Source organism: Agelaius tricolor, unplaced genomic scaffold (genome assembly GCF_023055355.1).
Source record: "Agelaius tricolor isolate 1412-34295 unplaced genomic scaffold, bAgeTri1.0.p SCAF_10, whole genome shotgun sequence".
Lineage (NCBI taxonomy): Eukaryota > Metazoa > Chordata > Aves > Passeriformes > Icteridae > Agelaius > Agelaius tricolor.
In genome coordinates this window covers 8,135,918-8,162,293 of record NW_027269270.1, presented here as the reverse complement: position 1 = coordinate 8,162,293, position 26,376 = coordinate 8,135,918, and the positions used below count along the sequence as shown (strand labels likewise).

The 26,376-nt window shown below is 44.5% G+C and overlaps 3 protein-coding genes and 1 long non-coding RNA gene across 8 annotated transcripts in view; 2 read left to right on the top strand and 2 right to left on the bottom strand.

Moving 5' to 3' along the window:
- Positions 1–518: 518 nt before the first annotated feature.
- LOC139593558 (MOB-like protein phocein) lies at positions 519–20,113 on the bottom strand. 4 transcript variants are annotated; one of them, XM_071434579.1, is made up of 9 exons: positions 19,898–20,113; positions 17,002–17,166; positions 7,818–7,880; positions 7,289–7,389; positions 6,611–6,653; positions 6,285–6,371; positions 4,598–4,677; positions 3,715–3,826; positions 519–2,866 (listed from the first exon to the last, which is right to left on the bottom strand). In XM_071434579.1, the coding sequence occupies exons 1-9, from the start codon at positions 19,925–19,927 to the stop codon at positions 2,735–2,737; spliced, it is 813 nt and encodes a 270-aa protein (XP_071290680.1). In that variant the 5' UTR covers positions 19,928–20,113; the 3' UTR covers positions 519–2,734. The 4 variants fall into 4 exon arrangements, with proteins under 4 accessions (XP_071290680.1, XP_071290677.1, XP_071290678.1 ...); XM_071434576.1 differs by lacking the exons at positions 17,002–17,166; positions 19,898–20,113 and adding an exon at positions 9,839–9,995; XM_071434577.1 differs by lacking the exons at positions 519–2,866; positions 3,715–3,826; positions 4,598–4,677; ... (2 more) ...; positions 7,289–7,389; positions 7,818–7,880 and adding exons at positions 14,798–15,154; positions 15,698–15,787 and having other exon boundaries at positions 19,898–19,942.
- On the top strand, positions 10,042–15,092 carry LOC139593560 (uncharacterized). Of its 2 annotated transcripts, none has more exons than XR_011680343.1 (3): positions 10,042–11,148; positions 12,378–12,547; positions 13,553–15,092. It is a non-coding gene; the product is annotated as an uncharacterized lncRNA (long non-coding RNA). The 2 variants fall into 2 exon arrangements; XR_011680344.1 differs by having other exon boundaries at positions 10,044–10,483.
- Positions 19,489–26,376, top strand: part of HSPD1 (heat shock protein family D (Hsp60) member 1) — a 9,363-nt gene continuing 2,475 nt past the window's right edge. Inside the window, exons 1-8 of the mRNA XM_071434573.1 lie at positions 19,489–19,647; positions 20,423–20,598; positions 23,331–23,583; positions 24,097–24,179; positions 24,752–24,847; positions 25,143–25,236; positions 25,629–25,797; positions 26,048–26,147. Of these exons, the coding sequence (XP_071290674.1) occupies positions 20,425–20,598; positions 23,331–23,583; positions 24,097–24,179; positions 24,752–24,847; positions 25,143–25,236; positions 25,629–25,797; positions 26,048–26,147 (969 nt within the window). The 5' untranslated portion in view covers positions 19,489–19,647; positions 20,423–20,424. The remainder of the gene's footprint in view (positions 19,648–20,422; positions 20,599–23,330; positions 23,584–24,096; positions 24,180–24,751; positions 24,848–25,142; positions 25,237–25,628; positions 25,798–26,047; positions 26,148–26,376) is intronic.
- COQ10B (coenzyme Q10B) overlaps positions 25,203–26,376 on the bottom strand; it is a 15,627-nt gene continuing 14,453 nt past the window's right edge. The window contains exon 6 of the transcript XR_011680342.1: positions 25,203–25,850. The gene's annotated coding sequence lies outside the window, so the exon portion shown is untranslated. The remainder of the gene's footprint in view (positions 25,851–26,376) is intronic.

The following is a 26,376-nucleotide window of genomic DNA, read 5'->3' as shown; positions in this document are numbered from 1 at the left end:
TTTTTGCAGTCTTGTCTGAACAGCAAAGCCTGATAAAGTTAATGCCATCTAGTAAAAACTCATTAGGTTTTCCCTGTTCCTCGTATATTCATCTTTGGAAGGCAAAAAATGAAGATTGCTGTCTTGACAGCTGAACACCATGGCTGATGTGCTGGAAGATGTACTAAGCCAAAGGTGAGGAAAAACCCCAGTGACAAAGGAAGAAGTAATGTGCCAGTGAGTCTTTGCTTACAGCCTTTGTGACACGCAGTCAGAAATGTGCTTATTCTCTATCTAGAGGGCCTCTTCTAGACCTGTCATATTTTAACTGTGGAACCAGCATGTTCTGATTTGAGGAGTGTGAAATTTGAGGTCTGACTTGCAAGTTCCTAATGAGTATTTTATTTCTCTGCTTTGGAAAGAAGAAAGACAACCTGACTTGAGCACACCTTGGAGCAGAGATGGGGGAGCACCCAAGGGTCTGTTGGAAACAGTTGCTGTGTTGACAACATGAAAAAAGAGAATAACTTGTCAAAATATAGTGGTATGGATAAAGAAACAGTTTAATTTTATCCTTTTTTTACAGTATAATTCAAAGACAGTCTCAGTTTCCCTATGATGTAAAGTCTAAATTAAACCTGTTAATATTTATTAGACAAATCAATGGTTTGCTTAGGCTAACTGAAGTTTTATGGTACCATCCAGGCACATGTGTGTACACAGTACTCATGTAAACAATAGCAAGGGAAAATACAAGCAGTGTCTCACTTAGGCCTTATATAAAATCAGCTAAGTATAGCAAGTCGATTTTACAGTGCAAATCTGAATGAGAATAAACAGGATTCAAACTTCCAGAGTTTTGTTTTGAAGTTAAACTCTTAAAGCGTAAGAGGAAGAGGTTTAAAATTTGAATGCAGTCCTGAGCACCACATCATTTTCTTCAATTTTGTAGAGGAAATGTAATTAGCAACACCAGTCCCATGTTTTTGTCTGTCCCAGTCACCATGGCCAATATACACGTGCAGAGTGACTGTACAAAGGAGCCACACATGGATGGTCCTAGAGCAGACAGCAACGAGCTAAATACATTTTACTACCTCCAGAAAACATCCTCCTACCTGCAGTACAAACTCCAAGGTATCTATCAAAATCAGGTAACCTGGTCTATACAAGGCAAGTTACAGCTAAGTGTATAGACAGTAACTAAAGCTACTTCACTCTGACAACATCTCATGCAATTACCCTGCTGACAGTTAAATACAATGATAAACATGAGACAAGAAGCTGCTGAAGAACACAGCTGTTGAAGTACTTAAGCTTAGTCTCTCAATTTTCTCATTGTTCATATTCCCTTTACGTCCAGGTGATAACAGTTGCTTGAGGTGTGCTTGATTCATATAAAGAAAAATAGAATTTAAGGCATGTTTAGTATATTATGAAAAAACACTTAGTAAAAATATGTGGACTCCCTTCTTTCCATGTAAATGTAATGTAGAAAACAAAGTGTAAATTACTGAAACTAGCTGAGCTAGTCCATTCTGACCTGCTGAAAGAAATAAAGAGGGCTCCTGTCAACCTCAGAGAAACAAGCTAACTTCTTAAACAGCAAAGCAAAATTCATTCAAGAACACTGCTACTGCTTTTAGACCCTGCATTCATGTACACTTAGCAGTATTTCTCTTATATGCATCTCTAAAACATTTAATTCTATCTTTCTAGACAAAACACAATTAAGCAGCACTCATGGAAATTGTCAGTTATTGCAAATCTGCAAACACAACTTGGAACAGACAGGGAAACTGATAGGGAAGCAGAAGCATGAATCCCAGTCTTTCTGTCAATATGGTTAAGGTAAATGAAGAGAAACAAATGTATGTTGAAAACACAATTAACTCTTGCAAAGAATCAGGTTGGATATTTCAGGTACATAGCATGTTTTGACTAGGAATACAAGCAGAGACTGTGCCAGTGTGTTATGTAGTGTAACATGAACAGCTGAGGTATAATCTGTAAGCAGTTGCCATAAATATGCACAGGTATTCTTTAGAGAGGTTGTGAACTGGAGAACAGCAGAAGTCTGCCTTAACAGGACAGCACCTGTCCCCAGCTGCACACAAACCTCCACTGCTGACAAAAAAAGTCCAGAAAGTGTGTTAGATATATATCAAGAATATATATGTTCAATACCATAGTGAAATTGTCCTTTTGGTTAATACTATAGATGCTGTTAGTATCTGGATATACACATACAGCAATATGCATATCCAGAAGTAAATCTTCAAAGCCATTTAAAAAAAAAGGTAAATTAGGAATAAGCTACATTGCAAGAAGCTTCCTGCAGAATTATATATTTAAGGTGATAATCTTTGAACTAAGACTTAATATAGCTACTGCATTACAAAATGGCTTGCTGTGAAATCTCACTTTTGCCCCACCCAATCAGACACATGTTCAGGATTGTAATTCAATGATTGTTTAGCAGCATTTTTAGAGAACTGTAAATTCTTTTATTAACAGGCATTATAAACAGATACTACTACTTTTATTTAAAAACCATGAGTGCCACATAGATGAATATACAGCTCATGAATAACTTAGAAGTATTTCCCATATTAAAAGGCAATGCACACAGCATACAAAAAGTATACTAAACAAAGCTATGAAGATACGTGATTGAAGTGTCTAAAGTGATATATACAGTACATAATTAATGTTTTGTTTATATTCAGTACAGGCTTCTGTACTGCTTTTGCCATTATGCCTCACTCTCCCCTGACACTGAATTTTGCACTTCTTCTTCCAAAATTGGTACAATCAGGTTATCCTTGGACATCAGATTATACTTCATCACAAACTTAGTGAACCGGTGACACAAGAAAGTTTCATTCTGGAGGTGAAAAAAGGGAAGAAAACAGTATGTACAGAAGGATTACTTTAAATCATTATGAGGAACATGCTGAGCAAAAAGCATACTCTATGTAATTGTCTTGTTACATTTACAGGTCTTATTCAAACTTTATTAGTAAAGTCATTGCTTCTTTTGTATCTTTACCGGTTGCTTATAGTTACTACAAATACTAAGAAACAGCACTTAGTGCATGTAGGAGGAATTTCAGAACCATACTTTTAAATATTTAAATATATTCTTGTCTATCTCCAACACAACAGGGCACAATCATTTGTTCCAGAATCCTTCAGTGGGATTTGGCAAAGGTTCCCTTTTATATTTAGCTGTACCCCTTATCTCCTTTCTATCTGTTAATTTCTATTTTCCCATTACAAAAAAAAAGGTTACTGGTTGTGCACAAGTTGCCCTCAATTACTCTGATTCTTTACAGTTACACAATTAGAATTCCTTAACTGTTGTGCAACATACACAAACAGGACATGATATATATTTGTAAGCAGTACTAACTGCACTCAGTGCTTGAATACATTCAGGATTCTTAAATACAAGATGAATTTGAGTTGTCTGTAAAAAAACCTCCAATTGTGGTCTTTTCTCTAAATCAAGGGAAACTATAACTAAATACACTAATCACATAGATGAATTCTTGTGTGTATATGTAAATATATATAACAGTTTTTCAGTTCTTGCAAAACTGGAATCGACTGTAATCAATCCTTCATTTGAATACAGAGCTTCTAGTAGGACTAAAATATTTCATACAACTCCATCACAGCTGTAACTTCAGTAAATACCCTGCTTTCAAGATGTAATTTCAAACTACTTACTTCATATTCATCAAATATCTGCCGGTGATGAAAGTAAGCGTGTGAAAATATCCTGTAAATCCTTCGGCACACTGATCCTAATTTGGCTACAGAGGATTCCTTTATGCTAACCCTGTAAGCAGCAGGAGAAAGGTTACACAACTGCTCTAAAGAAATTACTACTAAGGAACGTGTTGACATAAATTTTGATTGTGAAAACTATTCTGTATAATTGCATATGAAATTTAGACTTGTTGGTGCAAGCTCCACATTTACAAATTGTACTCTGACCGCAAAGAAGTTCTGCCTATAATTAATCATCATCAGTAATTCTGGTAAAGGCTGGATCTCTGGTTTCTAGGCTTTATGGGCAAAGAAAAAAAGAGATTTCCAGTTGCACCTCCTTGTCTATACTGAATTCCTCGAGAAGCACAATTTTGACTTCTCCAAGTTTTCTCTGATGTGACCTGCCCATTCAGTAGCCTGTCTCTGTCTTCTGTGATTGCCATGTCCCCCAGTAGGTTGGTGTTGGCTTCTGGAGGGTTTTGGTGCTGTCCTGTTGGAGGCATTTGAGGTGCAGCATCTGTCCAAAGGCCATCCTCTTGTCTATGTGGGCACTACTCCAATAGAAGCCCCATACCACTAACAGATGTCACTAAAACAGTTTTTACCTAAAAAGCATCCCTTAGCTCCAGTAAATGGCAAACTATTTGAATAAGCCAGAATTCTTCCTCAGCTCAGAAGTGGCAATAGGCCTCCCAACTCCTAAGAGCTGCAGGATTTTTGATAGTTCCAACAGTAGTCCATGAAACATGCATTACACTTCTCCCTGGGCTTTGTCACTGTCTTAAGTTCCAGCCTCCTCCCTCCTTCTCTCCCTCCTCCCAAGAGAAAATGTTTTTACCTGCTGGGGAAATATTTATTGCTATTCAGAAGACATGCAGCTCCATCAAGTGTGTGCCTGGTGTAGTCTATAGCAGGACACTACAGAAACAGACAGTGAGTGAGCACATGCATGACATTGTCAGAACTTATTTAAAAAGAAACATTTTATTATATTTTCTGATGCTTTGAACTTCATTGGTCATTTTTATTCCCAGAAGTTTCATATAGCTTGTCTAAAGGTATAACTATATATATAAATATATATATATATATGTATGTATAACTACATTTCCTCCTTAAGCGAGTTCTTTTCTCTGCTTCACAACCCATGAAAATTATTTCAAGAAAAAGTTACTATGGCAATGCCATTATGCACATGAGTAGTGAATTTTATGCCTCTCCTTGAGCAAAGCTGTATAATAAAAATACATGCTAGGAGTACACTGAAAGGAAAGATGATTGTTACCTCACAGCTCATTTGTTTCCCACACAGTCAAGTTGCCAGACTTGTTCTTTTACAGGCTCTGAAACCAAACCTGCACCTAAATCTATCAGTGCTTTTTCATTTGGCAAAGAAAACTAAAATCATACATGTAATTAAGTGTGTAACAAGCCATCCCTGGCTCTGCAATCAAGTACACCTAAAGGAAGAAAAGATGAACTGAGCCAGACTGAGAGAAAGAATGTCCATTGTCCATTCACCAATTTTAGGAAAAAGACTTGTCAGCTGTACATTTCTCTCAGCAGTTTAAGGTCCCATCAGCCCCTATCTGACCATGAGTTGGTGGCAACTGCCATTGAAAACAGGAGAGGAGTGCTGCATGCTCAGAGATAAAAAGAAGCCTGAAGTTCTCCAATCCAGCTGAGGATCACAATGCCAGACATGCCAAGGTACTGACTACAGATAGGGGTTAAAGGAGAGAGTGGGAAGTTGGCTAAATCCAAACATCTCAGGAAAGTAAAAGCAGAACAAAACAAGAAAAAAGACCTTACAGGATAGAAAAGATAAGGTTAAAAAGAACCAATACCTTATTCTGGAAGTTGAAATACAAAGATAAATATGACAAACTGCACTACTATCATAACCAAAAGCAACAAAGACTTTCTGAAGGAAAAAAAAAAAAAAAAAAAAAAAAAGATGTATCAAGTGGTTTAACAGAAGATCTGAACAAAGTTTAAACTAACTGGACATGGAGGAAGACAAGCTAATGCCATGCTGATAAACCAATTTGACTAGAAACATCTTCATGACTCCACCACCTTTTTGGAGTACCTGCCCCAAGAATGAGCACATGCAGTCACGTTTGGAGTGTCAGGTTTACACTGTGGATCAAGGCCAAGGTTTGAAGATGAGAGCCCATCCTCAGCATGGACTCTTCTATCAGTTAAACAAAGAGCTTTTTTCCTTTGAGTTTCAGGCAGGGTCAACACCAACCCAGAGAGAAAAGGGGAATGTGCAAAGCAGCTAATACTGAGGTAAAAAAGCAGTTCCTTTTACCTCATCCTGTTCCTCTGTAAAACACTACAGAATGGTAAAGAAGAGTAGCTCAAAATTATATTCTTAACTCACATAAGCTCTCAGTTTGACTAGAGTTTGACTAGAGTTTGACTAGAGAAACCACCTCTAACAGGCTCCCCATGAACCTATGAACTGTGAAAGAAAATTCCTGCATCACTGGAGTCAGTTTTCCAAAATACATCCATACCTCTTTGGGAGTTTTATGAGCTGCACAAAGAAAAATCCACTGTTCAGTTGCTGTCATCTGAGTACATGTGTCAGGGTGACATTCACTCTGTTAAAACAATTGTTCAGTTAAGAAAAAACCCCAGCAGCAAAAAGGAGCTGATCTTTTCAAATCACTTCCTTGCCCTGTCCACCCCCCAAAAGAGTTATTTGCCATATGCCCTTAAAATATTACAAAACCTCCAACCACTGCTTAGCCCAGCATGTATATACTTAGAAGAAAGCTCTGCAATCTACACAAAACAAAGAAGTCTCCTCCCTGACAAAATGTCTCAAGAAAAGAATTACCTGAAGCTTGACAGCTAGTCCATTGAGCTCAAGGCAGAATTGTCTAAAAGAAATTGAACACAGCAGCATCAAAATCAGCTATCTGTTTCCTCACTGCAAGTATCTCATAGAAAACAGCTTAGACACTCTGATCTTCATACCAGCAGATGATTTTCTTACTCAGCTAAACAATTATATTTTAATTCTTCACTGACAGCAAAGGCTCAGTTTAACATATCATTAGTGGAAGTATTGTACTGCAACTTGAAAAACAGAAGTGGACAAAAAGGTTTGTTTCCTTACAAGCAGAAAAAGAACTGTAAAACATCCTGCTGTTCTTGCCTATTTGCCTGCTAGTTTCAGGAAAAGCACTGGGAGCATCTGGAAATCACATTACCCATTAGTGGAGATGGAGAACTGACAACACTACGAGAAAGTGCTGTGGAAATTCATGACTATATCTTCCTATTCAAGAAGTGAGGTACAAATAGTTTCTTTAAAAAAAACATTAAGATCAGAGCATATTAAAAATCTTTAGAAGTAACACGGAATTCAGAAAATAATACCAATATTTAACAGTGGAAAAATCAAGTTTCATTTAAGCTAGTTTTGATGTGTCACATTCAAATAGATTCATTCCAGCATCAATGAACAAAACTTAGAACCAAGACAGAATGTTAACAACAAATGGATTTTTACCTTAAATGTTCATACTTCCATACACCTTCATCCTGGCCTTCAGGAGGTTCAAGGATCTTATCAATGTTGGAACAGTCTGCCCTTATGTTTTGTTGAATATACTGGGGAGGGAGTAGACATAAAACTAGATCTTGTTGTAATCACAGTGAGGAAGTATACTTAAAACATTACATCTTAATTTTTACTTAAATTATTGACAGACTAAAAAATTCAAAAGTAGATGGGCAGGGTAAGGAAACTGGTATTAAAAATGCCAGATCTGAAAAATGCCTTTCTTCAATTAAAAAAGGTAAAAGAACAGAGAAACTCCCACCATTTTCCTAAATCTGATTTGTTTAAACCAGACATGGGAATTTAAGTTATTTCTGCAAACAAAATTAACCATTAATTTGTTAATATACATAGGTGCTTAGCCAATTCACTGCTGTGCAGCAACACCCTAAGCAGATAAATATCAAGCCCTGTTCAATTTTATATCCCAGAACACAAAACTGCACTCATTAACAACATTTCATGTAAGTAGGAATACCTGCTGGACAGCTAATGTACTATCCATTTCTTCAAAGGATTCATCAGGCCAGTTGTAGAAATCCTGTTTTGAAAAAAGAAAGTTTAAAGCAATGTAACAAAACCAGAGGAGGAGGAAGAAAGGCACACAGCCTACAATAAGCCTGAGCATGCAGGAAAATAGATGCAGGAGTTGATACAATTCCAGGAAGCTGCATCTGAGCAGAAGCAGCACACAGTCCTGGCAGGAAGAGGGAGAGGATTTCCACTCCCAGCACTGCAGCAGCAGCACACCTTGAAAGGAAAGCTCTGCATGACTCGGCAGGTGAACACCCCCGCTGTAACTCCCAGAGCCTGCATTTATTCCATGAAATACAGCACACAGCACCCACTGCAGGTGCCAGACCAGGCAGCCGTGGGCAAGAAGAGGTCTGCAGAGAGCAGCAGCATACTCTGCTTGTGAAACTAAAGCTCCCAGTGGTGACACAGCAAGAAAAACATCTCTGAACTGAAATCACGCAACGCTCTGCTGGCCTAACCTGGTACCACATTCCCACCTTACCCCTAGTAAGGTCAGTATGCCTTAATGAAATTTTCTGGATGCTTATCAGCCTTGTTAATGATAAAGCCTTGCTCAAGTTTCACCCCTGATCCAGCTGCACCTGTGTTCTGCAGCAGTCCACATGTGCTGCACCCACGATCATCCCAACCACAGGCATTTTCTTACTGTGCATTTTTCACATCTAAAATTTGGTGCTACTCCCTCATATCATGCAGAGATGCTGCATGTCAGCTTGCTGTAGTCATCCCAGCAGGTGCAATGACTCAATGAAAATGTCCCAACAGCAAAGCTTGGCAATCTGTTCCTGAGAGAGCAAGTCAGCTCTGGCAGAAATACCTCAAGTGCATATCCACTGTTGAAATATCATTACCTAATTGTATTTGCAAACTGAACAGCTATACCAGTGTCATCCAAATCAAACGTTAAATACAGCCACACACAAAGAAAAATCATGTTTATGGAGAGACATTATCATCGCTATACACAAAATCCTTCAATCTACATGAATTTCATAATAGTCGACCAAACCTAGGTCTATGTCCAGCTGTTTTTCAGAATACCTCAAATTTATCAAAGGCACACATCTCACACAGGAGACATTCTGTCTCCTTCACAGATTAAACACGCATAGAATGACCTGATTTACAGGATTGTGTAATAATTTTACCTCTCTGCTATGACAAAGAACAGGAAAGGACACTTGTCTTACACGGCTCCTTTCCCAAAAGCAGAGGGGAAAGTCTCACATTAAGGTCTGACTGATGTCTCTGAAATAATCTAAAAAATGCATTTTCTGTGTTTGAGGCGTGCCTGTTCCAGCTGGCCGTGTAACCTCAGAAACAAATGAATTCCATTTTGATTAAGAGAAGCGATCTAACACCAGAATTTCCTTGTGTGCAGTTACGTAAGGGAGGGATGACATCCCTCTGGGAGGGCAGGCAGGTACGGTCGCTCTGACGGTGCCGAGCTCCTCCCGGAGCCCAGTGCAGGGTCATGAGCTCCCTCCCAGTATTTTCAGAGCAGGAACAGCAGCAGTGCCTGACAGCACCGGGGAGCCGCCCTGCCTGCACCAGCCTGCGGCGCTCCCGCCCGGCTCTCGCAGGTGTTTCGTTCTCGGCCCGGCCGGGGCCCCCGCGCTACGGGACGCGGTGCCTCCCTCGGCCAGCCGGGCCCGACGCGACCTCCGCTCCCAGCCCGCAGCCTGGAAGCTCCGGCGGCCTTTCCGCCGAGCCCGTGGGGAAGGAGCCGCCGCCGTTCCCGGTCCGCTCCCCCGCAGCCTCCGGGTCTCGCCCGCTGCCCCGCGAACAAAGCGATCTCCGTAGCGGGGCCGGGGCCGCCGCCGCCCCGGCCTCGGTAGGCCCGGTGCGGCCCTTGGAGCAGCCCTCGGCGCCGCCCCGCTGGCCTCTGGGCCCCGGCGGCAGCGCTGCCCATGCCCCCTCGCCCGGCGGCCGGGGCGGCGGTGGCGGTAACTCACAACTCACCTGGGCCTTGGTGCCCGGGCGGTTCCGCCGGAGCACGGCCGTGCCCTCCGCCATGACCATAGCGACCGCGGGGCCCGGATGTGCCGCGGGGCCGCGCGGGGCGGGGCGGAACAGCCGCGGGGCGGGGCGGGAGCGGCCCGCGGAGGGAGGGGCGGCACGGCCAGAACAGCCGCCGCGCGCGGCGGGGCGGGAACGAGAACGGCTCTCGCGAGAGAAAGCGGGAGGGGCAGGCGGGGGCGGCCGTGAGGGGAGGCGGTGGTGATGAGGCCGCCCCATTCCCCGTCCCTGCCCCTTCCCGCCCGGCAGCGCTATCGCGCTCTCCTCTGCGCGGCGCTGGAGGCCACGGATGCTTCCCTGTGAGCGTGGTGCCCTGCGGGTCCCTCTGTCAGAGCAGAATTTTGTATTCCTGAGACAACACTGACACCCGCACACACACACACACGCACAGAGCCTCGAGTGGGGAGGTTTGGGGCGGCCGCTCGGCGCTGCGCGGCGGGACCGGTGTCGCAGCGAGTGACCCGGTTTGTGAGGCGAAGCCTCGCACGGAGATTGATGGGTTGAGTGGTTATTGGGAAATTCATCGTATTTCATCCCGTTTGATCAGCATCCCCCCGCCAACCCCGGCTGTGCGTACGCTCACCCAAGGTTAGTCCTCGCTGCTGTCTGTACAACCGAGCCCCCGATGCTCTGTGCAATACAAACTACAAGGATGTGGATTTAAAAATTATTCAGAGTTCAATATGCAAGATTTATTTTAAAAATAATGAGTAAAACCCCGCCCTAGCAATGGTTGTGTGGGGCAAAATAATTTTAAAGTAGGTAGGAAACCTTTCTAGGTCTCCAAAGGCAGGATTGAGACCCCTGTGAGCTTGCTCTGCAGAGGGCACAAACTGCTGTGCTAATGGCAAACAGAGTTAGCTCAAGTTTCAAGGGTTACTGAGCCGGGTGTTGACTCTATTTGAGAAGAAAACAAAAAAGACACTGTTACCTCATAGCTGGCTGATAAATACATCTCCCTTACAAGCAAGTAAACATTTTGAAAGACTAGAGTGATTTATAGTATTTCTGTAGGGTAAGTGAGAAGAAAATTATTTGAAAGTTCTTCTATTTCTCTAAAATACGTGGTAGAAATGAGTACAGAGTAGCGAGGGGTGAATTGCTTCTGGCTGTGTGCGAGAACGATGAAGCAGCGAGGTACCATGAGACACCTCCCTCACACAGTCAGGGAATAAATGGTGGCAGCTGTGGGGTGCAGAGTGGAGAAGGTTGCTGGCTATCTGCTGCTGTCCCTGCTCCCACCGCATTTCAGGGTGAGTGCTGGTTGTAGTTTTCCCCTTCACTCAATTGTTATTTTTGCTATAAATAACACGTTAAAACCCCTTCCTTCTACCCCGTGAGAGCTACAACTTGTGAAACATTTCTAGATCTAAAACACTGAAAAGTCTCTGATTAGGCTTTCCGGTCAGAAAGAGAAGTGCACTTTGAATGCTGACTTGGCTTGGGCAAGGCTGTGAGCAGGGCCCTGCCTTGCTCCGGAGGCCAGGCTTGTTCCGGGAGCGGGACAATGTGCGGGCAGCAGAAATGGGTGACGGGGTCAGCAGTGCCCAACCCGCCGTTTCTATTGCCGGCAGAGCAGCCCCTCTCACGTTACACTGTAACGCGGGGCTCGGCATTCCTACCCGCAGGCGCCGGAGCTCGGTTTGCACTAGTTACTATTTTACTCCTGGCCAGCATTCCTGCCCCAGGCATGTCAGGGATGTCAGCTCTTCGGGTCGTGTGGCGAAACCCAGCTGTGTAAGAAACTATCAAAAGGTTTAAAATGCTGCGAGAAATTGGTGTATTGGAATGAGGAGTAGAAATGTCCTAGTACATCTTTAGACCAGCTGTATTCCAATATTTTTTTAATGAGATTGATATTATTATTAGCCAGTTTTGAAACACAAGCAGTTCTAGCTGCCTGAGTCCTTCAAAATCCAGCCGCTTGTTTGCATTATTCTTTTATTGTTGTGGATTGTTTTTTTTTTCCTATCAGCATATTCAAGGTTTAACCTTAAAGCACAGAAAAGTTGGGGACTTGATATTTCCATTTGTCCCTGACTTTTATTTCATGGCCATCTTGCTTTTAACATGGAAACAAATCTGACCATGAAGAAATACCTCTCAGAGAAAAATATGTCTCTGTTAGTTCAGTCTGAAGATGGTTCATGTGCCTGCAGAAAAAAGGAAAGAAATCTGCCTCATTTATTAAGATCTTAAATTCTATAGGGTTATCTTGTGCTGCTCCTTGATAATTAACCCTGTATTCCTGGAAGATGTTTATTATTTTCATTTCATTAAATTTCAAGCTGTCTTTGAACAAAATCTTAACAAGAGGATTTTCAATTTTGGGGTTTCAGCTGGTCCTCATCTTATGGCCTTCATAATGAAAATTTTAATATTTGGTCAAACTTTTATCAACTGTGCATGTGCTGTTAGGGACGTGTCTGTCCTTTCTTCTCTATTGGCATATAAATGTTCCATCCTTTTCTTACTGTGGCAGGATAACATAACCAGGGTGAGAAAACTCTGAAAACACTACAGCTGCTGAGAATGGAAGCTATTCTGAAGTGTTGAGAAAAGAAAGTCACAAAAGAAGGGAGTCCACCTGGTTTCCTTGGGATTCACACAGACTGAAGAAAGACTGAAGACTGTATCTCCTCAAAAAAGCAGGTGGGGCAATATGCAGCATTTATACCAAAACTGCAGGTTTTAGATCATGTAGAAAACAGTGGAAAGAAGCCTAATTCCCTACAGGAAGAACATAGTAAAGAAAGAGGGTTTGTGACTGTCTGTCCTTGCCTGAAGAACCCGAGGGATATGGGATTTGGCACTCAGTCATGGCCTGAGAGGCAGTAACACAGATGGATCACCTTGCCTGGGTGGCAGTTGCCTTGTCCTTGCTTGCAGAGAGAGCCTTGTGGTGCAAGGATGGAACATTCCTGTCAATCCAGCAAATGTTCCAGTGTGTCCTCCATGTAATTAGTACTAGGAACACTCTCTTTCCCCCACATCCATAAATTACTTATTCCCATGAAGTGTGACCTCTGTTTTTAATCACCTACGTAAACTGTACTAGATACAGCCATGCTAAGTTTAATAAATAGGCATTTTATATTTTATTTTATTTCTATAATGAATAGGCATTTTATATTTTAATAAATAGGCATTGTATCAAGCTGCCGAAAACCTGCTGGCCTGAAAGTGGAGCTGGGGGCAGCCAGGTTGTGTGGTGAGGGCTCAGAGGGATCCTATGCAGTTCATGTGTTTTACAGCCATTATGGAAAGAAATGGTGAAATTTTAGGCCTAAACATTTCTCTGTTGGCAGTAAATTCCTACTGCACCTTGAGCTGGGGTATAGTCTCTCAGCCATTTGTAAATATTTAAGATACCTTCTCCTCTTTGCTGTGTGACTGCAGCAGACTGCCTGCCTTATCCTGGGAGATAAAGGCATGCTGGCTGCAGTGGGAGATAATGCTTCACAGGGAGTTTGTGTTTCATTACACAATCAATTGTCTTGCAAGGTCCTTGGGGTGTGATTATCTGACGTTTCAGCTTGAAGGTGCAGTGCTGTAACTACTGAAGTAAAACTGCAACACTGCAGATTTCAAGATGTAAGTCTTTTATACTAAAAAGTGTATTTTTATTAATTTAGCATCTTCCCTGTCTGTCCACAGTTCAGTGCAAATTTAACCCCCGGAGCAGTGCCTGGTTTGTCTTCAGCTCCAGAGCAAGCAGAGGTAAGCAGCCAAGAGCAAGCACCCCACAGCAAAGGGGGGCAAAAGCCATTGCAGCCAAGCCTGGCAAATGCAGCTCCTGCTGGAATGGCTGGGTGATCGATGGCATCTAGGGAAAAGCCTCGCTCCAGCTGACCTCTGTGCTGTGCAGCTGATGGCAGGGACTTTGTGCTGGCAGAAAATACATTGTGTTTCAAACTGTGTCAGAGCTTGAGTCGCTCACTGCAGCATCTGAGTGGAGATCTGAAAAATATTTTGTTACAGTTCTTACTGGTACCTCTGGAATAAGGGTTATAATGTATCTAATAGTGCTGCGTTCCTATCAGCATGACTAGGATGAGGGAAAAGTGGAATTTAATTCCTGCCAGTGAAGTTTCAGCAGCAATAAGTCATGTACTGACTGACTTCACTAGGATTACCCCAAAAGCACCTTAAGGCACTTTCTGTTCTTGGGCTGCACTAGATCCCTCTGTGCACCCCAGCTTTGAAAGCCTTCTCAGGAATAGTGCAGATCTGGGTGCTCCTGCACCTAAAACCCTGAATCCTTGTCAAGGCAAGAGAAAGTGGCCAGGAATACAGAAATTTCATTGCTTCAGCATTACCTAAGTCAATGTCTTGCTGTTTAAGAATGGTGTGTTAAGGGTAAAGGAAATGGAATTTGTCAAAGCAGGGAAAAGGGAAAGCTCAAGATCTGGGTGTGATGGTGTGGTAATCAGTAAAGAAACTTCATTTAAGATCAGCATCAGCCCCTCTTCTGCCTGATTAACTGCTAGGGGAGTTTTTTTATTTTCTATTGGTAAAGTTTAGTGAGTGATAAGCAAGAATAACCATTAATTCTTATCTGCTCCATGTGGGAACTGGATGATCCTCTAACAGCAGAGACATGACTGGTACTAAGCTCCTTCCAAGTGCTGGGGGACAGGCTGTTTGTGTGCCTTAACCTTCAGTGTTTCAGGGTCTTCAGACAGAAGTTAGAAGAACCCATGCTATCTCAGGAGTCCAATGTGCAAGGGAGCTGGATAAAAATCCTCAGCAAGACTGCATCTGTCTGGTAACCATTTTAAGCTCATTTTATACAAACTTGGTGAAAATAACATATTGCTACCATTGAATGGTGCAGAGAGCTCATTACACATCGAGACTCAGTTTCACTGAGCAACAGCAGAAACTGAGACAGAAGCAGAATAGTTTTATCAGTTTATTGTAAAGACCTTTACAATCTCAGTACAGAGATAAGGATATAAAATGATGTTGTTTGGAATAGTTAAGGCTGGTTGGTGGTCATCCAAATTTCACTGTTCAATGGAACTCAAGCAAGAGCAACTGATTTCTGACTGTACATATTTTTATTTGTGTTCCATCGTTACAGTGAGATCACAAGTTATTTCAAAGACTCAATGCCTGTTTATTATAAAATAAAGGACATTATTTACATGATGAAAGAAAAATTTCAGCATTTTAGTGGAATGGATGACTGATACTGCAACAGGTTTAGTCCACATATTTCCCAAGAATGTCACCATCTCTAAACAAGTAGTAGTCCTGTAAAGAAAAGAAACAGCTTCTGTCATGTAAATATTTTTCTTGTTTTGCAAATACTGTCTTGTTCTGAGTCAGCATTATTGCAGCCATTAAGTACAAAATCAAAAGCAAGCTAACCAAGAAGTCAACATGTAGAGCTAGTCTTGAAAAAGTTCTTTTTGTTCCTGAGATACTCTTTAGAGAGTTATCAAGTTACTACTTCTAGCAGTGGGAAAGCGCAAGAACTGTTAGAAAACAATTCTGCAGGCTTTCCCTGCTAAAAACAAGGATGCCCCCAGGAATTCCTAAGCCTTTTTGGATTCCCTCTAATATGCACCTGACATATGGAACATTTTGCCCACCCAGCAAAGGTTGGGTCAGAGGTTCCTGTGGTTGCTGCCTTTTATGCAGGGGCAGAAGCAGCAGTAGCAGAGCTGTCAGAAGGTGGCTGGATCCAGCTGCTCCCTTTCTTGAATGGTGCTAACAGCACAAAGCAACCACACTATTTATCACTGACGTTTCAGGAACCATTCTGATTTGCACTCACAAAGCTGGGAAACCTACCTTATCTTCCAGTACGATCTTAGTGCCACCATATTCTGGGAGCAAAACCTTTTCACCAACTTTTACACTCACTGGCTGAATCTCACCATTCTGAAAAAAGAAAAAAAAAATCCTTACTTTTCTGTAATAGAATTCCTCCAAACTACAACAGTCCATCCATGTACAGAAACATTCAGGAAATCACAACTCTGCATTTAGTTTTGACTGTAAAGACAAAACCAAAGTGTGAGGTCTTTGCTTGACACACTGAATAGGACTTCACTTAAAGAACCATGAAACCCCCTTGTAAAACCAAGGCACAAAGTTCATCTCCATATTCTACAATCAAGGATAATTTCTCCAAGAGCCAGTTTAAAAAGTACCTTCCCATTTCTGTAACTTTGATCAACTTGTCACTGTTGCCGTCAATTCAATTGTTTAGAAACACCTGATAGAGTTTAACGAAATTTTTGTATTACAAGCAAAACATTAACACATTAGTCAAATATTATCACCTTTTCACAATATAAACTGTTAAAAATCAGATCCTGACACAAACCAGCCTGGGATGTAGAGGGACTCATGGTAAAGAAAGGCCAAGGCAATGTGCCCAGGTTGAAATTTAACCTGCTTTCCAGCATTGCTACTGACTGAACACTGCTCTGATGGAGAACCAGCCCTTCTGATGTGGAAGCCCACAGGCACTGGCCTTTTTGTGAACTGTCTTATTTCCATATACATATCCAATGTGCAAAATTAACATGGAGTCACTCAACACTTATTTCCTTTGATTGCTGACCTTCTTTAGTCCAATAAGCCTAATCCTTATGGACAATGGTATTGGACACAGCACAAGGCAGCCAATAAATAGGCATTTTATATTTTGTGGAACCCCCCACATTTTGGGGTTCCACCCTGCTCACAAGTCACAGACATTTGAGCATGTAATAATTTTAACAAAGAAGTCTGCTGGTCCCTCAAGGTTTTGGCTGAGATGTGATGAAACACGGTATCACACAAAACACTGTCTACATATTTAAAATAAACTAACACCACCAACACCTCCCCAAAAAACCCCCCACCACCAACAGCAAACAAAAGAAACCCCACTCCATTTTATAAATGATTAAAGGAATGCTGGAGTTCATTTCAGGACAATTTGAGATTTCTACCTGCTTTTTGAATCTCCGCTTTCAGCCATCACAGTCCTCCATTTTTGTCAACCACTTTTGCACTACAACCATCCCACTCTTATGGCAATATTGCAGCTACCACCACCCCATTCATTACTGGTTCTACCCAAAGGGAATGCTTTGGGTAATTACCTTTCCTCTGCCTCCAGATCCAACTGCTACTACTGTTGCTTGTAGTACCTTCCCTTGGGATTTTTCTGGTATCATGATTCCTCCTTTGGTTACTGTCTCAGCGGCACATCGCTCAACCAGTACACGATCAAAGAGGGGGAGAAATTTCCTAAATGCTTTTCCTGCCTGTGGAAGCAATTGTACATTGTAACAAGAGAGCCATTACAACAAAAACTGCAATTAAAAGGAGTTCTAAAACCCCGACACATAATGGTTTCTCTTTTGAGAGAGAGATGAATAGTGTAAGACAACTGCTAGGCACTTATTTAATAGCAGCAAATAGCAGCTCTGATTGCATCAGAAACTCCTGAAGGCACAGGCAGATGCTGGGCAATCCTGACAATTCAGCTGTAGAAGATGTACTCCAGCTGGGGAATAAACCACCCACGGATGAGCAGACTCCTCTGTCTGGAAAAGCCTCTAGGCTTTAAACACCAAACCCTCAGTTGCTATAGCGTGGTGAACACCATTATTGATGATTATATGCACTGGGTTTCTCCAGCTCACAACCAGATCTAATGAAGATTAAGGACTCCCTGGGAGAACTGCACCTATACTTGTGAACAGGTTTAGAAGCACAGGTCTAGCCAGGTGCCCCACTGTCAGTCTTTCTTAGGTTATGCTTCTTTGAAGCATAACCCTTTCACCAAAAAACAGTGAGAATCTGCAGCCTGAGCCACAGTGCTGGTGCTTATACCAACTTCTACCAACAGATTCAGAAAAAATTACAAGAAAGTTTAAGTCAAGAAAATGAGAAAGTAGGCACCCTTCTAGCTCAACTGCTTTAGTATCTGCTTCTGCTTAACCAGAGTCAAGGTGAAGGGTTTTGATTAAGTTGTTGGGTTTTTCCCTCACATTTGGGTTAGGTTTGGGGTTTTTTTGCAACTACTTTCTGCTATCTGTCTGCATTTCAGAACCAGCAGTCTAACTGCCATAGGCCAGATAAATGCAAGCAAATGCACTTATCCCAACGCACGGGGGGTCAGGAAGAAGGAACTTGCTTTGATTTAGAAGGAAAGATATGGCAGGCTGCCAAGTCACATGGAGATAGTGCTCCACTGGACAGGTACAGAGCCCACGCTCAGAGAAAGAGCTAGAAGGGCCTGGCATCCGTGTGCCCTTTGCTGGCACTCATCGCTATCCACACACACTTGAGAAGGGGCAGAAAGCAAAGCCACGGGCAGAGCACGAGCAAAGGGCAGCACATGGAAGATGCTGTATTTGACTGCTGCCAGCAGCACAGGGATGAAAGATAACCACGGGAAAAGGCTGCCAGTTGTGTACGTTTCCATTCTGTGAAGATAATATCGCTGACCCTCCTTTTTAAGAGCTGTTCTATGTTTACCAGAAATAAAGCTGCCAGACTTATAACCATCAATATTTTACACTAAGTTTTAATTCTTCACGATATTATTATCCTAAGAATCAAGTTTCACTGCGAGAACAAGGGCAACTCAGTGAAACTCTCCTTCTTTATAAAAAATTTTACAAAACTTATAGAAAAGAGAGCTCCGGAGCGTGGCACAGGTTTCTTGTCTATCTCCGCAGAGATCAGCCGTGGCCTGCGCGGCCCTGCCCTGCAGCGCTGCTGTCACGGGGCCATTCCCGTTACTGCGGCGGGAGGAACCCTGAGCTCCAGTGTGCGCGCAGCCAAAGGCAGCCCCTGCAAACCTCCCGCCACGTCCGGCCCGCAGCCCCCGCGCCTACCGGGGGAGTCCCTCTGCCCCACGGACTGCGTGACCTTGCGGCGCCGCCACCCCCCGGCTCCATCTTCCCAGGTCCCCCCGCGACCCAGCGCTGCCCGCGGGCACGGCAGGGACCGAGCACACCCGTGCGCGACTGCTCGGGGCCCCGGCAGCGACCCAACCGCGGGGAGGAGCAGGAGCGCCGCCAGGCCGTGCGGGCTGTCTGTCCCCGCGGCGGCAGACACGCAGCGAGGGGCAGCCCGGGAGCGGGCCCGCGGCAGCGCTGGGGAGATGGCGGCAGCAGTGGCGGCGGCGGCAGCCCCGGCACTCACCATGATGCTCCCGCGCCGCCCGCACCGAGTGACCGCGCCACCGCCAGCACACACGTGAGGAAGGTCACGGCGTGCGCATGCGCGACCGGCGCCCCGCCCCGGGGCGGAGCAGCCCCGACCCCCTCCCCCAGCCCCGGGGACGTTTAGCGCCGCTGTTTTTTTTCAACCTCTGCGGCGCCATCCCGGTCCCGGGAACGGCTGCGCCCCGGCGGCACCGGGGACCCGCTGCACAGCTCCTGCGGCGCCCCAGGCCGGGCCCCGCACGGAAGTGAGGTCAGCTCACCTCTGACCCGCGGCGAGCATGAGCGTTCCAGAAGGTTCTGGAATCGCCAGGCCCCGGAACATGAATAGTTCATGCTACAAGCCCTTAGCGCATGCGCATTTTAGCCCGCTGCGCAGCGCGGCAGGCGGGCTGTGGGCGGGCGCGGAGGCCATGCTGGTTCCGGGGCCGGGCGGCCGGAGCCGCACATGGGCCGGCGGCGGCGCGGGGGCGGGGCCGAGGCGGTGAGTGCCGAGCGCCGCCCGCCGCCGCCGCGCCAGACGTGCCCGCGAGTCCGCAGAGCCGCGGTGCTGCTCCCGCGTTGCCGCAGGTGAGCGGGAACGCGGCCGGGCCGCTGCGCCCGCGCCGCTCTGCCCGGTCTGGGGAGGGCGTGGGGACCGTCTCCCCTTTGGCCGCGGTTACCGGCCGGGCCGTGCGCTGGGAGTGGCTGGGCCCGAGCGGCCGGAGCGGGGGGCGGCCGTGATGCAGGCGGTGCGCCCGGGTGGCGGGAGCGGGGCCTGCACCTCCCTGCGGGCCGCTGGTGGCGCGGCGGGCGGCGGTGGGGGGCGGGCGGCGCTGACCTTGCTGCGCGTGTCCTGGTGCAGCGCCATGTGCCCGCGGGGCCCTGCCCGGCCTGGGGCCTCCGGCGGGCCCGCGGTGGCGGCCGCGGCCTTGTCTCTCTTCTCTGTGCCCTTGGTGGCCTAGCGGGGTGTGGGAGCAGTACCCGAGCTCCCCTCGGCACGGCCCTGCTGCTGCAGCTGCGGGCAGGCGGGCGCGGCCCCCGCGCCGAGCACATGGAGCCGCAGGCGCTCCGCGGTGCCCTCGCCGTGTCCTGCCCCGCTCCGGGCGGGAGGCGCTCGGACGTGCTGCAGGCCGCGCAGGGAGGAGCTGCTCCGCGCGGGTCTCGGCGGGAAGATCGGGGACACCCAGCTCGGTACTTGCCGTTGATTGTGTGTCTCGATTTCAGCCGGTCGAAAAATTAAAAATTCATCCTGCCTGCTTTACTTCCTAAATTTGTTCCCCCTGTTTTCCTGTAGAAGTAGCTGCGCAAAGCTATAATGCTTTTTTCTGTTTTGTTTTTCTCTACGTTTCTTTTAATATTTTAGACATGCTCCGTTTATCTACAGTACTCCGTCAGATAAGGCCAGTGTCCAGAGCCCTCGCCCCCCACCTAACACGAGCCTATGCAAAAGATGTGAAGTTTGGAGCAGACGCGAGAGCTCTGATGCTACAAGGAGTAGATCTTTTAGCAGATGCTGTAGCTGTCACCATGGGGCCAAAGGTAATGGAAGACTGGGCCTTTATGTCAGCACAGACCTGGCTGAAAATAATTGTAAGAGAGAGCAGTTGTTGGGTTTCTCTCGGTGGAGCCGCACGATTGTGTTTGCAGAACTGCAACGCAAAGGGCTTGGGGGATGGACAGGCTCCTGCAAGCAGCTGTATTCTCATGTCCACCAAAAGTGGGACAGTAGTGCATGTGCTTTTTGTAGTAACAAAGTAAAATTGCTTGGATTCCTGTGAAGGTACATTATATTCGTCTAAACAGTTTGAAGGTTAAGGACATGTGCATAATGTGTTACCAGCTCAGTTGATAACCTGTAACAGTGCTGTAGATAATGTAACTGTCTGTGTCGTGGGGTTGGTTAATTACCATGTGGGTGGCTTGGTTGGATTTTTTTATGATGCTTGTTTTGTTTGTTAATTTTTTTTTACGAATTACAGTTTTGTATTAGTTAACCTTTTAAATATTAATAAGCTTTAAAAAATATCTAAAGTGTAATGTTGAGTTCTCAGTTGGCTGGTGAATATTACCAGCCTAAGTGAAATTTCATGGTAGAGGCATTAATTTGTGTTACCCTATATTCTGTCCTGTAAGGGAGATCTGGGTCTCTTGGAAAACCAGCTATGGTATTCTGCATAGTCATGCAATGTGCAGTGGGGCTTGAAATGAGATTCCTCTTTTTGAGTAAGAGACACTGATTTTCTTGGGGCTTATGTGAATATCTGTTCCCTGTAACAGCATGTGCATGATAGTTCTTCTGAGGGCTGCTTGGCCTCTGTAACGTTATTTCATGTATTTTCTGCACATTTTTAGTGCTCTACCAGCTTCATTCAAAGGCAAAAATGCCATAAAGCTGAGCAGATGAAGATTAAGGAACAATTGTGTCAGGAAACTGCGGCTACTTCCACAAAGGAACAAAGTTTAAGTGTAGTTGGTTAATTTAACTCCTGGTTTTTTGGATCAGGCTACTCTGTGAATGCTGCAGCATAGTTCTAATCCACTGGCTAAAGGGCAGTTGCTGATGCAACTTCATGCAATCTTAGGGGATTTTTGCTGGTTATGCTGTGCTTCATGTAAAAATGGAGGGGTTACTCCAGTGCCTGAGTCAGCCTCTGGCATTTTTAAGAAACATCAGTCTGGTGAGGAAACCTCCTTTGGGCCTGTTCTACATTTTAAGGAGTCCAATTTGCAGTCTCACACAATCTTTTGGTATGCTCCAGCATGTTGAACAGAACTGGTTTGTGTGGGGGCTCAGCTTCTCAATATTGCAGACCATTCGAAATGCCTGTGCACTTACTGGTGATGTTTGTTCCCTTCTTCAGGAGCACAGGCAGGTGTTTTTGCTGGGAGCAGGCCCTTTCATGTGATTTGTTATCTGTGGGTTTTGTTGTGCTCCTCTTCTCAGAGCTGCAAACCAAACACTAGTAATAAGACCATATCAAAGTACAAAAGAGAATTAAGCAAACTAGGAGACATTATATGAAAAATGTACTGGTAGCATGCTCCTCCAGAGAGGAGTTTTCTTACTCTTGATTCACTTTTATATTTAGAAGTGCAAGTCAAATAAGATAGTAGTAGGGAATGCATTTTGGCATAACTGTTCCACGGCACAGTGGGAAATTTCCATAAGCCGTTCCCCAGGTTCAGCCTGAGGAACTGAAGCAGAACCTTAAGGCTGCTGGGGTGGTTGTGCTTCAGGAGCAGCGAGGCCTCGTGCCTGGCAGGCAGCCAGGGCTGGTTCAGTCATTGAGGCAGATGTGGGTGGGCTCTGAGCAGGGGAGGGGCTCCGGGCACCACAGCCCTGCTCGGGAATCCTTGCCCGGCTGGGCTGGCAGAGCTCAGGCTGGAGCCGGACCTGACTCACCGAGGGAGGGCACTCGTGCAGGGACAGTGCTGAGCTGGGGCACTCGCTCTCCCTGTGCTCCTCCAGCAGCCCCAGCTCTTGGGACAGTAGAGGAGTTTCAGGGCAGCAGTAAACCAGAGGGGCTCCCTGCGTTTCTGCTGCCTCCAGCTCAAACTGGAACGTGTTTGTTTGGGACAGGTATTGGCTACTGGATTCACCTGTGAACAAGCAGGAGCATTTGCCTTATGGTGAACCTGTATGGGTCACAGTTTGCCGTGTTAGCTGTGTCTGTTAGTTATAGTACTCCAGCTTTTCAGTTGGACCCAAGTGTGAGCTGAGATGAGAAAAGCTTGGTAACTTGCAGTGGGTAAGAAATTACTGTAACACATGAATACAAATTTGGAGTGTTCTCAGTTGTCTTTGCTAATCACTATTTACTAATCACTACTGAGGTTTGCAAGTCTGCTTTTTTTCCTTCCAGCACATGCAACAAATTGAGCTTTTATTTGTTTTTCAATCACAAAGAATGCATATTGTGATCTGATGAAAATTTTGAAAATTTATTCTAATTGCTATATTTTTAATTTTGGGCTAAAATATTAGTATTAGAGGGAATCTCTTCAGGTTTTTCTCTAAGGTCAGTGTTACTTAATTGCAGACTTAAGCAGTATGGCTGAAGAATGGAGTGTCATTCTGTGGAAGTATAAAGCCTTTGAGCCATTTTTCTGTTTTTGGAGAACCTTGGTATTAAAGTGTGTGTTTGAGAAGTCCCAGCTGAATGCCCTGTGTAAGGTGTTCAGCTGCAACTGTTCAAAATTCTCAGTTGAGCTCTTGATGGTAACATGCTTTGGGTTTGCTTGGATTTAAAATTTGGTTTTTGTCCCCCTAGGGAAGAACAGTTATTATTGAACAAAGCTGGGGAAGTCCCAAAGTGACAAAAGATGGTGTGACAGTAGCAAAGGCAATTGACTTGAAAGACAAATACAAGAACATTGGAGCCAAGTTAGTCCAAGACGTTGCCAACAATACCAACGAGGAGGCAGGAGATGGTACCACTACTGCAACAGTCCTGGCACGAGCCATTGCCAAGGAGGGCTTTGAGAAGATCAGCAAAGGAGCCAACCCAGTAGAAATCAGGAGGGGTAACTTTTTCCTGTTGTTTTTCATGTTTGATCGTTGTCTTTTATTTTTCATATCCTAAATTTGACTTGTTTTCTGTTTGAAGAGGCACCATAAAGGGTTATATGATCTTTAGAGAACACAAATGATGTTTTTTTATACTGTGGACTCGGAGGAACCATTAATTTGATCATTGTACTATTTTACATACAGTCAACTTATTTAATTTGTTGTAAGTGAACTCCAATTAAAGCCATTTCTGCATGTAGTTAATACAATAGCCATGTAAACAAATCTGTCAGGAATTTCAATCATGACAATATTTCACACCAGTTTCAAAAAACCCAGCACTGCATACACAAATGACAGTATGGAACAACAATCATTTGGTTTTGAACGTGCAAACAATGCATTTTTGCAGTGTGGACTTTTGTTTGAAGGCAAACCTGTTTGTTGTGGTGGGTGGGTGCTTGGTTTGTGTTTTCTGTGCTCTGTACCTTGTTTTGTTCACTCACAAGCGCCCTGTTCGTCCTCAGGGGTGATGCTGGCAGTGGATGCCATCACAGCTGAACTGAAGAAGCTGTCAAAACCTGTTACAACTCCAGAAGAAATTGCACAGGTAAGAAAAAACACACAATAAAATGTAGCCCAAATTTAGGCAGCTGTTTCTCAGAAAAAGTTTTGTGAAACTAGGTTTAATGAAGTTATGTTGTGTGCATCTTGACACTGGGTACTTTTCTTTATACATCAGAAATAGTCTTCAATTGCACTGCTAGAAGCTCCTCCAGAAGTGGGCGGATTTTTTCATTCCAAAGTATGGTCTTAAAACACAAATGTGTGTACTTGGGAAGAATTAATGGGAGCAAAGCTCTGTAGTGAATGGAAGTGATGGCAGAGTACTGAGGGTGTGGCAGATCTGCTGTGGGGAATCAGGTCCAGGTGTGTTGGTGGTCCTGGGTTATTTGTGCCTGTGCCTGGAGGTGGCCTGGGTGTGAGTCCAGGCAGGGAGTCTGGCTCAGGGAATCTGTGCTGCAGCTGCCCACGGGCCTGAGCCCTCCTGCTGTGAGTGTGCTGCATTCTGCTGCCCTGCCTTGGCAGAAATGTCAGCATTGCACATGGTTATTCTGATTTTTTTTATCATGAGGAAGCACCTTGCATTGGGAAATGAGATTAAATGCCTTATCCTTTCAGGTTGCCACAATATCAGCAAATGGAGATCAGGAAATTGGCAATATAATCTCTGATGCAATGAAAAAAGTTGGACGAAAGGGTGTGATCACTGTCAAGGTAAGAACTGGCCAAGTGACTGTCTCTGCTCTGTTAGGGCTGGCTTCTGTCATGTGTGATGCTGCTGCTGCAGCTCCCATTCCATAATCCCCACCATAATTCCTCCCCAGCTCCTTTGGATCAGAGTTTGATCACTGTTCCCTCTTACATTCTTCCTGTTTTGGAGAGAAGCACATGAAACTGATGGGGGATCCAGAGCCTTTCAATCTAGTGTGCATGATATGCTAAAACTGTACTTGTGCTTTTGGCAGCAAACCAGAGAGATTTTAACGCAGACTTTCTTGCATCTAAACAGGATGGAAAAACTCTAAATGATGAACTGGAAATCATTGAGGGTATGAAATTTGACAGAGGCTACATCTCTCCGTATTTTATTAACACAACTAAAGGTGAGTTACAATAAGTTATGTCAAACACTTCCAGTGGCTTGTGTCAGTCAGAAATAATGGCACCTGTTAAAGGCTTTGCAGTCCCTTATGCTGGGCACCACAGCAAATAGAGCAGGGGCTCCTTGCCCATCAGAAACTTGAACGTGCTAAAAGCTTGGAGGGTTGGGGGTTCCTTTTCCTTCTCTGTAAAGTGTTCCTGTGAGCACAGGCTGGCCTTGCAACACAGCAGAACAATGGAGAATTGAGAGTGGAGTCTTGGAGAAAACAAGTTGTCTTCTTCTTAATGCAGTTGGAAAGTGCAACCATTGCTCCAAAACACCTGCTTAAGTTAAAAGAATGCTTGATATGTTTTTGTAATGGAACTGTTCAGATAATTCATGTTGTTTCTGCAGGGCAGAAATGTGAATTCCAGGATGCTTATGTTTTGATCAGTGAAAAGAAAATCTCTAGTGTACAGTCCATAGTTCCAGCTCTTGAAATTGCCAATGCCAACCGCAAACCTTTGGTCATCATTGCTGAAGATGTTGATGGAGAAGCCCTCAGCACTCTAGTCTTGAACAGGTGAGGATTAAAATCCATTTTTTTCTATGGTGTATGGCTGGTTGTTCTTTTACCTGTGCCAAAGAAACAGCAGCTTTTAACACCACCATGCTTTGTATCAACTCGGGCAGAACTCCAGTTGTGTCCTAACTACCTTTTTGAGAAAAACCATCTCAGTTTGTGATGGTCTCTTCGTTTGCTTGACTGCTAGAGCTGCACTGAAATAATTTGGCTTAGTAATGAGACTCACTCTCTGAATTTTTGTCTTTAGACTGAAGGTCGGCCTTCAGGTTGTTGCTGTAAAAGCACCAGGTTTTGGTGACAACAGGAAAAACCAACTTAAAGACATGGCGATTGCAACTGGTGGTGCTGTAAGTAATGATGTTTTCAGTGGATTTTTGCTCCAAAGGATGTTAATGCTTTTCAAGGAGGAAAATACTGTGCATTTTTAGGTCCTTGGCTTGTATTTGCTGAGTTGCAGGCTGTATTCTGTTCTTTCAAAAATGTAACAGTAACTGATGTTTGAAACTTCCTGTTGTTTAAAATGCAGACACTGATAATTGCTGTGTAATGCAGTCCTGGCCAACCATATGTCCTTAT